Genomic DNA, 16979 nt, shown 5'->3' on the forward strand with positions numbered 1-16979 from the left:
TTGAGAAAGTCTAGTACCAATGATGACTTGTTTGTCTGGGACTAATGGATCAAGGCGTACTCTTTTTGTTTCTTCACAAGCTTGAGCTTTGGGTTGAGGCTTCGCATTTTTTTGTTTTTTCTTTTTCTTCTTCAGAAATTGTGTGAACATTTTTTTGGACTAGGGTATATTCTTTTTCAATGTTTCTTGCCTTAGTTTGATCTCCGTAAACTATGATTACTCCATTTATTGCCACCATTCTCATGCACAAGTAAGAGTAGCTTATTACCACTTTGAATGCATTTAAGGTCCCTGTTCTAAAAAGTGTGTTGTACGGGTAATATATGTCAACCACATCAAATGCTATTTGCTCTGTTCTTGCATTGCTCACTGTTCTAAAGGAGACTGGTAAAACTATCCTTCCAATTGAATGATTTCGAAGCCATAAAGTGGGTGTTCAGCTCTTCCCAATATTTTTCGATCGATTTTCATGGCGTCTAATGTTGATGTGAATATAATATCTGTGGAGCTTTCACCGTCAACTAATATTTTTGAAACTGCACATCCATCAATATTTGCTTCAATTACCATTGCATCCATATGTGGGTAATCTTTTAGCTGAAGGTCTTCTTCTGAGAATGTGATTGGTAAAAGAGACCATCTTTTTTTCTCATATGGGCCTTCCATTGAAATTGAATTTACTTTTCGAAAGTAGTTTCTTCTTTGGCTATTATTTTCATGTTCCATGTTATTTCCTCTCGTGATTATCGATGTTCCTTCTCTGCTTGGGATGATTCCATTATTGTTCACCGCTAAAACTGATGGGGAGTTGTTCTCTTGCTTGGCTTGACTGTTTTGTGGGTTGTTGTTTGCAACCAAAGCTTCTGGTTGTGTTGATTGAATATTGGATTACTAAGGTTGATTTTGTCTCTATTGATTTTGCATGGGATGGTACATTGCTAGCGGTTCATAGCTGTATGCGGGAGGTGGCCCTGGAAGTAGTGCTTGGGCATGTCCATAATGCATTGGGTAATAAGTTTGATAAGAACTTTGTTGTTCTTGCCTCACATGATTGACAACTTTTGATTGGCTTGGTGCCTAGTTTTCTTCTTGGGCTTCTTCTGTAACAGAACCGACCAATTATACAAAATTAAGTAAGAAAATCATCCACCAGAGCAGACGATTTAGCAAACTTAAGCCCGTATAACCCGGTAGTCCGTGAAATCACGAAGGATTCCAAACCAACTCACATACCAGCCAAAATTGTAATAAGTTTAGCAGTCACCATCACATATTATATAAAAGTTCGCATCTCAGATACATCAGAGTTTAAACATAGTTATTACAAAATGAGTTCAAATAGAAGTAGCGGAAGCCATTTATTCAAAACCACACACACTCACACGGAGTTCAAATACAGTGCCAGCTAATGATCATCTCCAACAAAAGCATCAGACGAGACATAAGGAATGACCATGCCCATGGTCCTAAGCATCACCCATCGTAGGATAAAGGTAGTTGATATAGTAGCCATAATACATCTGTCCATCTGCAACAAGTGGGGAATAAAACCCTGAGTACGAGAAGGTACTCAACTAGACTTGCCCGACATAACCAAAAATAAGTGACACCAAGGATTATGAAGGGCTTTATAGTAGGGTAGCTGACTCATTTGCAAAAAGAGGTATTTTTAGCATTTCAAGAACCTTTCCAAAAGCATTATTGTCAAGTTAATTATTATTAGCATGTTGACTACATTTGCACCTATACTAGAGCAAGCATGTGATTAAGCAAATAATGATAACCAATGATCATTAACAACTTCCATAATGTCATATTCATTATAACTATCCAAGTGTTCCATCAACATTACTACGATGAAGTCACTCGAGTCAAGTGCTCACTATCCAGGAGCGATGGCGATTCGAATCGATTCCTAACTAGCTGGTGATTTATTCCTTACACAAACCTCACTCACCCGCTAAAGTGAGGTATCGGTCACCGAGTCAACTATCCAGGAAAATCTCGAGTTTGCTAGGAACCACATGTACCCGGGGGCCGACCGACTGCCCTTTGGTCTTATCATCGCGCCCCCATGTCCTACCACACCTGCTCCGGCATAGTGCGTTGCAGGTAATCTACTTGGCCAAAATAATCTCCCAGCTTCACGGTCGAAAGGTACTTTATTCGGCCAGCTAAATGTAAGGCATGCGTTCAACATGACTCGAGGCCCAACAACGGTCGGTCCTTAATCGACATAGACGGAAAGCACTACAGTCCAAAACTCTGTAAGTCTCCGTCCGGTCTCAACTTCATTTAACACTTAGTTATACCATGACTACATAGTTATCCAAGCAGATCCAGGTAACCCCCTATAGCTCGCAGGTGATAGGAAATCACCCGACTTCTACCGGTCTAAGCCAGCTAAGCATTGACTCGATTGCGGATACCAGGATAACAAGGATATAGTATAACAAAGGTAGACAAGGTATAATGCAACAACGGTGTCGATGTTTTACCATCGATAGCCTGCCACGGGGATCCCCGAGGCAGTGTGTTTGGGCCTCGGCATATGCAGAACTCGATGGTTAATGCAAGAGACAGTCGATTTATCCTGGTTTAGGCCCTCGATCGTGGATCAAGTAATAACCCTACGTCCAGTCGGCGTTAGCCTTTGCGTTGGATTGATTGTAAAGTGTTGTGTTGTACAATTATTGTTCTGTTATTCAGGAGCCCTGTCCTCCTTTATATAGTCAGGAGGCCAGAGTCCTAGTCGGTTTACAATGAGAGTTCCTAGTAGGATTACTGAATAGTACTACTACTAAGATTACATAGGAAGAATCCTAGTTAGACTAGATCTTCTCTCTCCCTTGTGGGGTATCCTGTGGGTCCCGTATCGACAAGCCCCCGAGCACTTCATGGTTGAGCTCTGAAAGTCTCGTTTTGCTCCTTCAGGTCTTGTTGAGTAGGAACAAACATCATCCGAGTGCTTTCTGGAGTGAAACCTTGTAGCGCTTTTTGGGATCTTCAAGTGGTGAGTGCTTTTTTGAAGAAAAAGTACATCCATCTGGTTGTAGCCCCCGAGCCTCTTGCTATTTGGAACAAGGAGCTGGAGGATCTTGTCTTGAAGTTGCTCTGATTGTTCATTGAAGTTTTATCAAAAAGAACTCGAATATGGCTCGTTTCGGGTTCTTTTTGTCGTAATGTCTTGAAGTGGTCTGTGTTGAGGAAGTCTTTTGGTGACGTGCGCTTTTTCGAAGAAAAAGTGCACTCACTGAGTGTAGCCCCCGAGCCTCTTGCTATTTGGAACAAAAAGTTGGAGGGTCTTGAGTCTTTATGTTGTTTGAAAATTTGTGTTCTGAAATAGTCCCCGAGACTTGGATTATGTCATCATCCGAGTAGTTTTGCGGCATCTTTCCGAAGCAGCCCTTTAGTCTTGGATTAAACCGTCATCCTTGTAGTTTCGCGGCATCTAGCCTCCAAGCTTATGTTCGGGTTCTTTTATTCGGAAAGAACTCGGTTACATGGCCTTGGCATACTCTCCGCTAGTTTTCTGTTGTCGGATGTGGTTGTGTGGAGTTGGTTGGGTGTAAATGCTGTTTGTTGATGGGTTGTACCGTGGTGGTATATCTTTCCAAATATGCTTGTCCTTGGTCACTGTTCCTTCACACCTGAGTCCTTTTTCATTGAGTTCTATCTTTTCACGGTTTCCTTTGTCAGGTCTTTACCTTTGGTGCTCTTGGTTCATGTGCACCGCTCTTTTGATCTATAAATACTCTCCTATGGTGCTTGTTTTTAATCATTGAGTATTCTGTTGTGTGGCCTGAAGTCTTTGTAGTCATGGATATGGTAGTTTGTGAAGTTGAGCAGCCCCCGGGCGTATCTTGTAGTTGTTGTGTATCTCGTCGTAGTTGGAGGAAGTCTTGTGATAGGGGTTAGAGGTAGACTAATCCCGCAGTGGCGTTGCACCAGGAAGTTGGTGGCGGTAGTTGGAGGAAGTCTTGTGATGTGGGCTTCGTTCCTTCATCCGACAGTTCTTGGCTGGCGCTCTTTGTCTGCCCTGTGGCTGTCCGGTGTAGATCAACACCTGATCCTGCATCACGTCAGGCTTGGGTAGATAGATGCCTGCCAGCCTCCTTTGGTCCATGCTTTCCTGCTGTGCTGCTGATTTCCGTCTTGGATGCACTGTGTTCGTCCTTTGAAGAAACCAGTGTAGCCGAGGGCGGTTTGTTCTACTTGGCAGCAAATTGGAACACGTAGTCGTTCCAGAGCCTAGCCATGTCCGGGTTCCTCTTTGCTACCTTGCTTGTTGTAGTACCGAGTTCATCGGGTCTTGTAAGATGTGTAATCTTGTACTTCTTGATTTCATTGGTCCCTGAGGCAGTGTGTTCGGGCCTCGACGTATGCAGAACTCGATGGTTAACGCAAGAGACAGTTAATTTATCCTGGTTCAGGCCCTCGATCATGGATCGAGTAATAACCCTACGTCTAGTCGGCGTTAGCCTTTGCGTTGAATTGATTGTAAAGTGTTGTGTTGTACAATTGTTGTTCTGTTATTCAGGAGCCCTGCCCTCCTTTATATAGTCAGGAGGCCAGAGTCCTAGTCGGTTTACAATGAGAGTTCCTAGTAGGATTACTGAATAGTACTACTACTAAGATTACATGGGAAGAATCCTAGTTAGACTAGATCTTCTCTCTCCCTTGCGGGGTATCCTGTGGGTCCCGTATCGACAAACGGTTGCAAACAACTCCTGAACGTAATGCACCAATTAAAGTAAAGCATTTAATTAATAATTACAAACCGGGGAGAAAAATACTCCGGGGCTTGCCTCTCTCGAAAGAGCTCGGGCGGTGATCGGGGCACTCCGGAAGTTCCTCAACGTCCTCCTCGTCTGCTTCGGTCACTTCCTACGGCTGCACCTCAAGCTGCTCCTCGAGCTCCTCGGGTATGACGACTAGGCTCTTGGTTTGCGATCCTATATGATGCATGTGCGTAAGTGCTTATGCAAAAAGTGCATCAGATGAAATGAACACAATGGATATACTTGAATGCAAGGTAGTCAACATCATCCAAGAACATGTACTACAAGCACATGTCATCTACTGCATTCTCTTCTACTACTAATATGCTAAGTCAACACATCTCATTAAATGCTTCAAAGATACACCAAAGCTTCACTAATTTCTTAATCATGCATAAGACAACATTTGATTAAACCCTAATTAATAATAGGTTTGAATAGCAACATCTATTTTTATAGCTTAGAAAAATCTTAGACAATTACCATAGTATAGTACTACCCTAAGTAGCCTACCATTAAATTTTTATGACATTTGAATAAGTGGAGTAGCCTACACAAAAATGACAAGCTATGGCATAATTATGAACATGAAAATACTTTGTATTATGAAAAGTGTCAAACAACAAATGTAATATTTTTCCTAGGTTCTAAACAGTAAATAACCAGTGTACAAACATTATCACATGCATGTTTTATACAAATTTTGCTCTCTAGCAAAAATAACAAAAATCAGCCATTAAAGGCACTTGAACTACACCTCACAATTTTTCTACAGGACATGCATGGCATATATTTTTCCTAGGAAGTACATTACATAAGAAGAGTAATAAACTTGGAAGCATATTTTTCTGATACATATAGGTTTTACTACACATTTTACAAGATATCAGCAACATCAAGAATTAAATAAAGCTCTACAGAAAAGTATCTAAAAAATGACATGCAATATTTTTATCATGTAGATCTGGTGACAAGGAACACAACAAAATTTGTTTCAACAAATTTGGAGCCAAAATGAGTACACAAACATTTTCCAAAGTATTTCTCTTCCCAAATAATAAAAGAAAAACCGAAAACAATTTTCCTATTACTACTGGGCCGGCCCATGGGAACGACTGGCCCACGGCCGCTTTCGGCCTGCGCAAATGAGCGAAGGGGAAGGGCAACGGCCCGGCTCGGGGCTCCGGCCCAAAGCCGTCCTGGCCTAGCTCGGCCGAGGCGAGACGCCACGCCACGCTAGCGTTCCAGACGCCACGGCGGTGCGGCCGCTGCCAGCGGGCCGACGGCCGTTGTCGACCACGACCGGGCAAACAGGCGTGAGCGCTGGGTCCGCAAGAAGATGGCGAACCCGAGCGAGTTACCCAAGGGGATGGAGAAGGGATGGAGGAAGCCCTTCCACGGCGAGGCCAAGCGTGGCGGCGCCATGACCAACGGCGGCGAAAACGCGCAAGGCGACTATACCTTGCTCAAATGGTGTCCCTATAGCGAGCACCAGGTGCCAGGGAGCGAGGCGGAGCGACGTGTGCTCGATTGCGGGCAATGGTGGACCACCGGCGGCCAATTTTGCCGGCGGGGCTGCGGTGGCGATGGCGGCGCGAGCAGAGCTCGGTGCGGGGCGAGGCAGAGACACAGCGCGGGAGAGGAAATGAGGAGTGCAGGGAGAAGCGGAGCTATGGTGGCTTGAAAACAGCAAGGCGCGCTTGCTTGCGGGGGCCACGGGACGCCACCCGGCCGGCGTCGCCGGCATGCGCTCGCCACGCGGCGCGGCGTGCCTGACGTGGTCGGACGCGTACGCACGCGCGGGGGAAGAAGGAAGCCAGCGCACGAGGTGGGCTGGGCCGAGGCGAAGGCGCAGTGCGGGGTGGATCATTGGGCCGGCTTCGGCTGGTGGGCCAGAAGTGAGGCGGCGGCCCGTTAAAGGAGAGAAACAATTTTTCAATTCTATTTTCAATGAATTTTCAAATATCAGTTTTCAAATACCCTTTTGAGCAAGAAAATGACTTCTTTTGAAAATGGCCCAAAAATAAAAGTTGCTTAGAATTTAATCCTCTACAACTTTGCTTTAGGGACCAACTAAAAATTTCGCATAGATTTTGAATTGGGAAGTAAAAGCTAAATAGGGAGGATTTTTGACCATTTTCAATAAAAATTTCAAATGCATATTTTATCAAAAGTTTGAATACAAACTTTGCTCCAAAAATTGTGCTAAATAATTTTAGATGATTTACAATTATAGCCAAACATGTTTTACTAACATAGCAAGCATAATTAGGGCAAAATAACTCTAAACAAGTGTATGCAACATTCATGTTTCACGAGCATGTTTCATATGTTTCGAAGCATGGTTTCAGTTATTATTTACATGATTAGGCATGGATACTTAGGATGCTTGATGCTGCACAATATGCATGATTTGTAGTGCCTAAATGCTTGCATAACACCGGGGTGTTACAGCCCTCCCCCCTTATAAAAATCTTGTCCTGAGATTTGGGTTACTCAAAGCCCTTTTACTGCGGCTATTATTACCACTTCATCTAGGATATTAGGAATTTGTGCCTTGATTTGGATGAATCTTTTGAAATATTGGCTCAGGGGCTCTTTGATTTGTGCTTGCAATTGAACAGATCTATGTCTGTGAGGCCAGCTAGTTGAAATCCTTGGAAGTCAACAAGTAAATTTGCTTTGAGTTGATCCCATGAATGTATGGATTTTGCTTTTAGCGTAGAGTACCATTGTTGTGCTGGTCCTTTAACTGCCATGACAAGAGATTTTGTTAACGTAGTTTTATTGCCGCCCCCAGAAATTACTGCGGCTTCAAAACTCATCAAAAATTGTCTTGGGTCAGATTGTCCATCAAATGTTGGTATCATGTTAAATTTGTATCCCAAGGTCCATTGTGCTAGATGCAAGTTTATTGACAAAGAAGAGCTTGTGTCAATTGATATGAATGACTTTTGAGAATTCTTCTCTTGACAGGCTTTGGTTGATGAATTTGGTTCTTCTAAATGTATGACTTCGTGGCTTGTGCTTTGAAGTTGTTCATTTAGTGCACAAAGGGTGGCTTTGGCTTCTTCTATTCTTTGTTTGAGAGACTTTTCTCTTGCTCTTGCGCAACATTCTTCGAGTTCTTTTTGTTTTCTCAACACTTGTTCTTCTAGTTCTTTGAGTCTTTGTTCTTCGGCTTCGCTTGCTCCTGAAGAGTTTGTGTCTTGGGGTGCGCCTTTTTCAAGACTTTGGTCTTCGATTGTTGATGGTTCGTCTTTAGTTACCCTAGTGGTAACTTTCTTGTTAGGCCTGCCCATTATCTTCGCATGGTCGTGGGAGTGTTCGAGCACACATAAACGGTGGGCGCCGGATGTTGGGTAAGAAATCACACAAGCATCAAAGTTTGAACATAAGGCAAAGTTGTATTCATTTCATCCTCGTACTGTACATGTCAGAGGGGGTATTTATAGTCGTACTTTACATAAAATGACTATTTTACCCCTAACTCAAATAGTTACATCCCTTTTCAACTACAAGGCTGAAGTGGTCTTTTTCTCCTTTTGAGTCTTCATTCTTCAACTTTTGTACATCAGTTTCATTGATGTCTTCGTCTTCCTAGACTTAGTCAATTTCTGCTTTAGTTTTCTTCTTCTTCCCGAATGTTAGGCGAAGTCAAATTCTTGTCTTCGTCTAACATTGCTCTCTTCTTTTCACCAGTGAAGACAAGATCTCTTCAGCGAAGACGGAATCTTTCTGACGAAGTCAAATTTTCATCTTCGCTTCACTTTTTTTCCCTGCAAGTAAACTTTGTTATAGAAATCATAATTTCAACTCCGAAGTTTTAGGGGCTGAGTTTTCTTGGCGAAGTTAAATCCCCAACATTTATGGATCCACTACTAGGCATTTCAGCAATGCCAACAACAATTATATGTGCCGATATATACACATATACTTATAACATGGCTGGACATAGATAACAAGCAAATTAAATGTTTTTGTGGTACAAAAGAAAGTTAATTATCTGCTAATTATCCCTAAAAGTACATGATTAATTTAATTGATTATTCCAATTAATTATCTATTAATTATCAGAGATGGAACTTAGCTAGGATTGTAGTGAATAAGCTAAAACTTGTTTAAGCCTGTGATTAGCAAGTACAATAAGAGGCTCAAATGGAAACTTACAATATTCGGGTAGGAGGGGCCCTCACCCCTGCTCCTCCACCATTGATAGAGGAAGTGATGCTTTATAGGAGTGGAAGTTTGTCCACACGAGGAGAGAGCGAAATGATGCAGAGCATGGGCTCGTATTACTGGCGAAGAAAAGTCTATACTCAAGGTGTAGGAGTTCAATATGCTAGTGTGTTTTGAGGAAGCCTTTCCTTTTAAAAAATATAATATAAACTTAGAAGAAGAGCAAAACTCAAGTAGATTACATTGGTGTGGAAGTCAATCAAAGTTCTATGTGTTGACATTTTTTGTAGGTAAGATAATGATCTGATTGATGTCAAGCATGACAGACAAGGGCAGAGAAAAGGGGGGCGGGCAGGGGCCTGGCCCCTTTGAATGTGAATTTCCACTGATATTTTTTTGAAATCAAATATTTTTTGAAAATTTAGCACTCTTGGCCCCCTGACATTCAAAAAAATCAACTTCCTAGCTCCGCCTGGATACAGATTATAGTTTGTACAATCCCATGTGAATATTTGATCTTATCCTCCTTTATTAATGTGTGAAACTTTGAAATTAAATACTCCCTCAGTCTAAAAATATGCAATTTTAGATCTAGTTAATTTCAAATTACTTCAAGTTTACTAAATTTATAGAAAATAGTATCAATGACTATGATTTTAAATAGATATAATATGAAAATATATTTCCTTACTGGGTTTAATTATGCTTATTTTATATCATCAATATAACTCCTTGCATATGAAACTATAATACGTTTTGGCTTTTTCTAGATACATAGCATTTGTTATACATATGAAAATACACTATATCTAGATACATAACAAAAAATGTATCTAGTAAAAAAAACAAGATGTCTAAATTTAGAATGAAGGAAATAATATATTTTGTTAAATCAAAAACGGATTAAGTAACAGGTATAGTTAGAACCGTACTCCGTATTTTTTTTAGGGAGAAAGAAAGTATTACGTGGCATATCGTATCAATTCATAGGATTTGACAGATGGTACCCGAGTGGTGTCCGGACTGTGGAATACTGGAATGGCTCCGGTGCTGGGCCAAACAGCGGCCAGGAAGGTGACGTTGCTCCCGGCATGAGGATCCTGCCTGCCGGACCGGCATCGCATCAACCAGCGGCGGTACGGTCGCGTACGAAGCTGCCGCGTGACCACCTGGGACGGCAAACGGGATAGCGATGCAATCCACCCGGTGGACCAGTCCAGCTCCAGCGAACCCACGGCCGCGCGACAGCCTTCCTCGGCGCGGAGGAGGCAGGTGCTGCTATCCATCTGCCCGTGAATGAATGATCCACGATTTGACAGCCGCGGGGCGTGAGATTTCCGGACAGGGGAACCCCCGCAAGGATCGCGCACGGCCCTGCGCCGATCCATCCATGCCCACGAAAAGATCCGTCCGTGCGTGCCAGCCATGCCATATACTCTTCCTTCCTATACGTCAGGATACGCAGCGGATCGTATACAGCCTATTGGCAGGCCGTAAACGATCGTGGATTATTTACTGCTAACTGGTTTAGTATAAAAGAAAAATACTATTTAAACTTATAATCCACGATAGTACAAGCGAGCCAAGCCTGACTGCCTGCCTCAGAGTCTGAGACAAAAGCGGATCGGATAATTTTGTACACAGCACATTACACATATACGCGCCGCAGTTATCACCCGCCTGCGGGGGGATTCACCGCATCGCGATCTCTGATCCGATCCGATCCGATCCTCGCGTGCCTGCGCCGAGCCGCCGACCATTCAATTGCCATATGCTGCTCCGACCCGCCATCTTTTTCTATAAGTAGGTAGCAGTGTATATATAAATATACGCCGCCCTCCTGCTCCGGAGATTGCATTGGCAGCATTCTTCCATCCATCCATCTTTTGATTTGATTTCACGCCACCTGAGGGCAGGGCAGCATTCGTCTCGACCAGCCAGCCAAATCGGTATCGATCAATGGAGGTGACAGCGGCGGCGGGTGCTTGCTGCCGTGGGCGGGGCGACCACCACGCCGGCGAGGAGGAGAGGAGCAGTGCCAAGGTGGTTGTGCCTGTCGGCAGCGACGGCGCGGAGGTGGAGCCGTGCGTCATCGCCGTCGACGACAGCTCCGTTGACCGCGCCCTCGTCACCGCGCTCCTCCGACGCTCCAAGTACAGAGGTGAGGACGGATTTCACAGATGATTTGATCCCGTTCATTCACTCTTTTTTCTGTCTGACAAGAACAGACCAACAATGTACACATTATTACTACAAGCATTCAACATTCAGTAACTTTGCTACCTTTGCTGATGCAGTCACCGCGGTTGACAGCGGCAAGAGGGCGCTGGAGATTCTGGGCTCGGTAACTGCTCTTCTCCCTGACGCTCTATTCGCGTGCCTTTGCTCAGATTTTCATTTGGCTGATGAACATTGCCTTTTCTTATGTACTATCCAGGAGCCGAATGTGAGCATGATCATCACAGACTACTGGATGCCAGAGATGACCGGCTACGACCTGCTCAAGAAGGTCAAGGTAATTAACCATTGACTTGGATGTGGCATCTGCAGCCTCAACCCTTTATCTGCTTCGCAAATACTAGCATGCTCTCGTGCGTAACATTAACATCTGATACAATCTGCTTCCTTCCTAAACAGGAGTCTTCGAAGCTGAAGCAGATCCCAGTCGTGATCATGTCCTCCGAGAACGTGCCCACCAGGATCACCAGGTCTGGATCTCGACCACCAACCAACCCCATATTGGCAGTGTCCCTTGTCTACTCTCGAGTCCTGACAAATAGTGACACGCGATTATCGCGAGACAATGACGATTTGCAACTCTGAATTTGGTTTCAGATGCCTGGAGGAAGGTGCGGAGGACTTCCTGCTGAAGCCCGTCAGGCCGTCCGACATCTCCCGCATAACCACCAGGATGCTGCTGCACTGAAAGTCTCAAACTCTTTGATCAGTGGGCCACCCAAGTTATTATTAGATTGTTACTGGTAGTGTTTTCAGGTCACAGTAAAGTTGGAGGTAGGAATTGAGTAAGTTTAGAATAGCAGTTATTAGCCGCAGAATCCCCTAAAAAAAATGTTATTAGCCGCAGAATGTGTAATGCAATGTGGCACACTCCTTAGCTTCATTCAGTAGTGGTTTGTGCTTTCTTTGGCGTCGTACTCAATAACAAGCAGGGATTAGTTGTAGGCTTCCAGTAGCGAGTTTGTTTTCTTATTATAACTCGTGTAAGTGTAACCACTGCACGAATCATTCTGTTTAAAGGAACATTACATTGGATTAGCCGTTTTTTCAACTAATTTTTGTTTTATTATTAAACATCTGGGTTTGATTCACCTGATCAGTATATATCTTGTCACTATTTTTTTGTGCCATTAAGCCTGTGTAGATGCGGCCGCCTCTACCCGTGTGCCTCTGCACATCAACGATTTGTAACTGCCCTTAGAAATCAGTTTACAAAGGCCGCAAGAAACATGAGCCAATCTCTACAAATCGATTTGTAGAAGTGGCTCGAAATCTCTAGTCGCCTCTATAAATTATTTTTTAGCAATCACAAAAGGAACATTACATTGGCTTAGTTGTTTCTTTGACAAGATATATACAAATCAGACCGAAAACTAACATTTTTTTTAATTCGGAGAAGCTCCCACCAAGTAAACTCATGGTCGTGTGCCCCAAGTCACATGTCATGTGATTTTTCACATAAAATACGTGTAGACATGTGGCAGATGGTATTCGAACACATAACCTCAAGCACTATGCGTACCTCTCTTACCCAGGCCTTGTTTAGATGCCACCAAAATTCTAAGTTTTTTCACTCTCTCTCCATCACATCAATTTTTAGCCGCTTGCATGGAGTATTAAATGTAGGTAAAAAAAATAACTAATTACACAGTTTAGTTGGAAATCACAAGATGAATCTTTTGAGCCTAGTTGGTCCACGATTGGACAATATTTGTCAAATAAGACGAAAGTGGTACTATTCATCAGTTTGAAATTTTTTCAGCATTTAAACGAGGCCCCATTCCATCCCAAACTCACTTGTTACAGTAGGGTAGATACTTTCCTTTCGTATTCATTTTATTGAATTTTGAAATAAATATTTATAGCCCTAAACGAATTCAAATAAAAAAAGGTTTCAACTAGAAGTTGTGGATATCGTCAAGTAGTATAGCTTTAGTTTTGGTCATTTCTCCATCCATGATCGTTTGGAAATTTTGAATTTCAAAATGTGAGAAGTTTAAACATAATTTTTCTTAGATAAATGATTTTAAGTGAAAAAAGTTGTCAACTATAAAGTTGTAGAGCTCTTCGAGAGTTACAACTTTGGTTTATGTCGTTTCTCCATCCGAGGTCGTTTAGAAATTTTGGATTTGAAAATGTGAAAGACTTCAAATTAAATTTTGGGACCATAGATTATTTTAAATAAAAAGGTTATCAACCACAACGTTTCAAATCTATAACTTTAGTTTTGATCATTTCTCCATCTGAGTCCATTTGAAAAATCCAAAAGTTTTGAAAATCAAAATATGTGAACTGAAACAGAATTTGTGGGATCCAACCGATTTCAAATTTGATATAAAGTTTATCTTCATCTAACTTCGTTTGAAATAGCTATAAATTTTAGTGTATTTCACCTATTCTTATAAAGGACTCTACATTCAGCCGTCTCTACCAATCGATTTCTAAGATAACGAAATTTCTAGAAAATAATAGTCATCCCTAAAAATGAATTTCTAGAGACGTGTCGTTTATTTAATGGAAACTACCTACAAGGCTACATCAATGGTTAAAAAAAGAACGAGCAAGTAACTACAATTTCGACGGGCACGTTTGAGCTGGATATCAATAGGCATGTCATTGTCAACCATAAACACCAAAACGTGGAGGAATCAAGTAATTTTGCCTCCACTTGTTCATTTTCTTTCAAGAGGTGCAAAGAGTTCGCGGCATAGGGTGTATTAAATATAGACTAATTACAAAACTAATTACATAAATGAAAACTAATTCGCGAGATAAATCTATTAAACCTAATTAGTCCAATGATTTGCCCACGTGATGCTAAAGTAAACATATACTAATCGTGGATTAATAAGAGTCAATAGATTCATCTCGCGAACTAGTCATGGCTTATACAATTAGTTGTATAATTAACTCATGTTTAGTCTCCCTAATTGACATCAAACATCCGATTTGATCTAGGTTAAACTTTAGCCGAAGGATACGGCCGTGTTTGGATCCCTACCCTGTCACATTGAATATTTAGATGTTAATTAGGAGGACTAAACATTAGATAATTATAGTTAAAAAAACATTAAATAATTATTAAACTAATTGCATAAGCCACGACTAATTCACAAAAACAAATTTATTAAGCCTAATTAATCTATGATTAGCTTATGTTTACTGTATATAAGTTTTTATCCGGTCCGGTCCTCACATAGCATCCAAAATCCATACTACTGGGTTGTGCAATGCAATTATCCAACTAAATACAGTAGGTTCTGAACTCTACAGGGCAATCGAAATCGATTCGACTCGGCTGAGGCTAGAACGCTCCCTCCTGCGCCTCATGCCCGCATCTGAAGTGTAAGCCTTAGCGTATGTACACACCTTGTTGGATCCGGCGTGGCGAGGAAGAAGCCGCCGGTACGGGGCACTCCATCAAGGCGGAGAGCAACTCTATCGCAGCGGCAGCAACCTCCGCCTGCGGGTTGTCGACAAGGAGGCGGGCCGCGACGCTCGAGCTTCACCTTCCGTGGCACCAAAGGCGGAACGGCCTTGCTCTGACCGCAGCCATGTCCGCGCAGTTGCGCACGCTAGCGCAGTGGCGCCGGCGAGGGAGGAGGCGGATCGTCCCAACCCTGAAAGCTAGGCTGTTGCAGGGGGTTGTTATGGGCCGTTATGAAGGCAAGCAGAGGCTTGTTTTTTTGGCATGGGCTAATGGGCTGTGTGGCTTATACTACCGTTCCCTCCATCTAATAAAAAAACTTTATTGTTTTAGTTTTCTCCTTAATCTAATTGTTCTAACTTTGACAAATTCTATAGAAACATTTTCTAACAATTTTGGTACTAAATAGATATATTGTAAAAATATGTTGCATGGAGGAATGTATGATACTTATTTAGTAATACAAACATTGGTTTTATAGTGTATAAATTTGGTCAAACTTTAGATAATTTGACTTAGAACAAAATTAAATCTGTTTTTTATGGTGGGAGTACTTAAAACTGAAATTTTAATTATTTTAGTGAAAGCTGAAAAAGTCCAAGCAAAAAACTAAAACACGAGAATAAAATGTTTCAAAGAAATTAAGATAATATAGCTTAAACTAAACTTTTAATATAGTAAACCATTCATGATCAAAGCACTTTCATACCTCCACCCAACCAAATTTAAAGTAAAAGAAAAAAAGAGTAGTTGAAGAGCCTCGAAGAAAAACATGAAATAGGTTAGGTGGCCCGTGGAAGCGAAATAAAGCCCCATTTGATGCAACTTCTCCACCAGCTTAAGGTACTATTGAAAGGTCCTAATATGGCTAGAGGGGGTGAATAGCCTATTTGAAAATCTACAAACCAACTAGAGCAATTTGATTAGTATAACAAATAGCAAAATGCAAACTTGCTCTAGCTCTATAAGGGTTGCAAGCCACCTATCCAACAATTCTAGTTGCTATAATCACTAAACACATAATTTGCTATATCACTACTCACTAAGAGCTCTCACACTTGCTATACTAAAGAGCTCCACTGGATTAACTTAATCTACAAAGCAAGCTCTCAATTCTAACTACACTAAAGAGCTTGCTATAACTAGTTTGCGGGAATATAAATGAGTAAGTGAGATAATTATACCATCGTGTAGAGAAGTGAATCAATCACAAGATGAATACTTAATCAATCATCGGGAGAATACCAAAGGGCAAGAGACAACTAATTTTCTCCCGAGGTTCACGTGCTTACCAACTGTGGCAGAACCTCCTAAGGAATCGGGCCCACGTGCACCTATCGTTGTCTTAACAGACCTCGGATAGCGTACACGAGTTCCCAACAACTCAACAGGTCTGTCGGGTGTCCTCGGGAAACCCGAATCATCCACGATTCTCTTTTCGAACAGGATCCCAATCACAGTCATTGCAGATTACAATAGTTTTATTCAAACATATATACCAGAGTAAAAGATAGCGGAAGTCTTAAGATAACATAGTTACAAACCAGTTGTTTTCAAACTTATAATACCATAAGTGTCATACAACCATAGTAGCGGGATAATATTACATTAACTTTATTTATCAAACAAATTAGTGCCTTGTCCAAAGGCCATTCATCATTCCTCATCGTCGTTGACTTCAAACACAGACATGCAGCAGGGACCAAAACAAGCCTGCGCATGCGACTCACCTGCAACAAGGGTTAACAAACCCTGAGTATAAAGGTACTCAACAAGACTAACCCGACGTAACGGGGTGTAAGACTTTTAAAGATGCAGGGGTTTGGGACAAGGTAAGGATGTAGCAAAATTCAAAGTCCTTTGCCAAAAGCTTACTATTCTTATCCTATTTTCAAATTTTACCCTTAAGACCTTTTAGTTCATTATCTCAACTAAATATATATTTCCCATATTCCATTCCTTCTCATTCCATTCTTTTTCTCATATTTTAGTAATTCACCAGTCCTGCATTGCTTCTGTAATAAATCGAGTCTCCATATCCGCGGAGCATCGACAATTTGAATTGATTCAAGTTCTAGCTAGGGATTCCTTATCACACGACATATGTAGAACTTAATCTTGCATATATCAACCTCGCTACCGGATCCTCCTATACTAAGCCGTCTCCACGCCACTCGAGAGCACAGCACACCTCAAATCCGACCACATTCTAGCCACGAGGGTACACGCTACTCCCACCATCTCTCCACTCCCAGTGCGCGGGCATTCGTCTTAGTATCGGATTAGCCGAAGTAGGCTTACCGGAGTATGTGACCAGTACTACAAAGTGTCTCGTTCAGAAGATCCACAATGAG

The 16979-nt window shown here is 42.0% G+C and overlaps 1 protein-coding gene across 2 annotated transcripts; it reads left to right on the forward strand.

The window, feature by feature from the left end:
• The first annotated feature begins 10793 nt into the window (after positions 1-10793).
• On the forward strand, positions 10794-12236 carry LOC136545819 (two-component response regulator ORR5-like). Of its 2 annotated transcripts, XM_066537796.1 has the most exons (5): positions 10794-11121; positions 11258-11304; positions 11398-11475; positions 11598-11668; positions 11796-12236. In XM_066537796.1, exons 1-5 carry the CDS (start codon positions 10920-10922, stop codon positions 11884-11886), a joined length of 489 nt encoding a protein of 162 aa, XP_066393893.1. In that variant the 5' UTR covers positions 10794-10919; the 3' UTR covers positions 11887-12236. The 2 variants fall into 2 exon arrangements, with proteins under 2 accessions (XP_066393893.1, XP_066393892.1); XM_066537795.1 differs by having other exon boundaries at positions 11258-11475.
• Positions 12237-16979: the final 4743 nt, after the last annotated feature.

Source organism: Miscanthus floridulus, chromosome 3 (assembly GCF_019320115.1).
Source record: "Miscanthus floridulus cultivar M001 chromosome 3, ASM1932011v1, whole genome shotgun sequence".
Classification (NCBI taxonomy): domain Eukaryota; kingdom Viridiplantae; phylum Streptophyta; class Magnoliopsida; order Poales; family Poaceae; genus Miscanthus; species Miscanthus floridulus.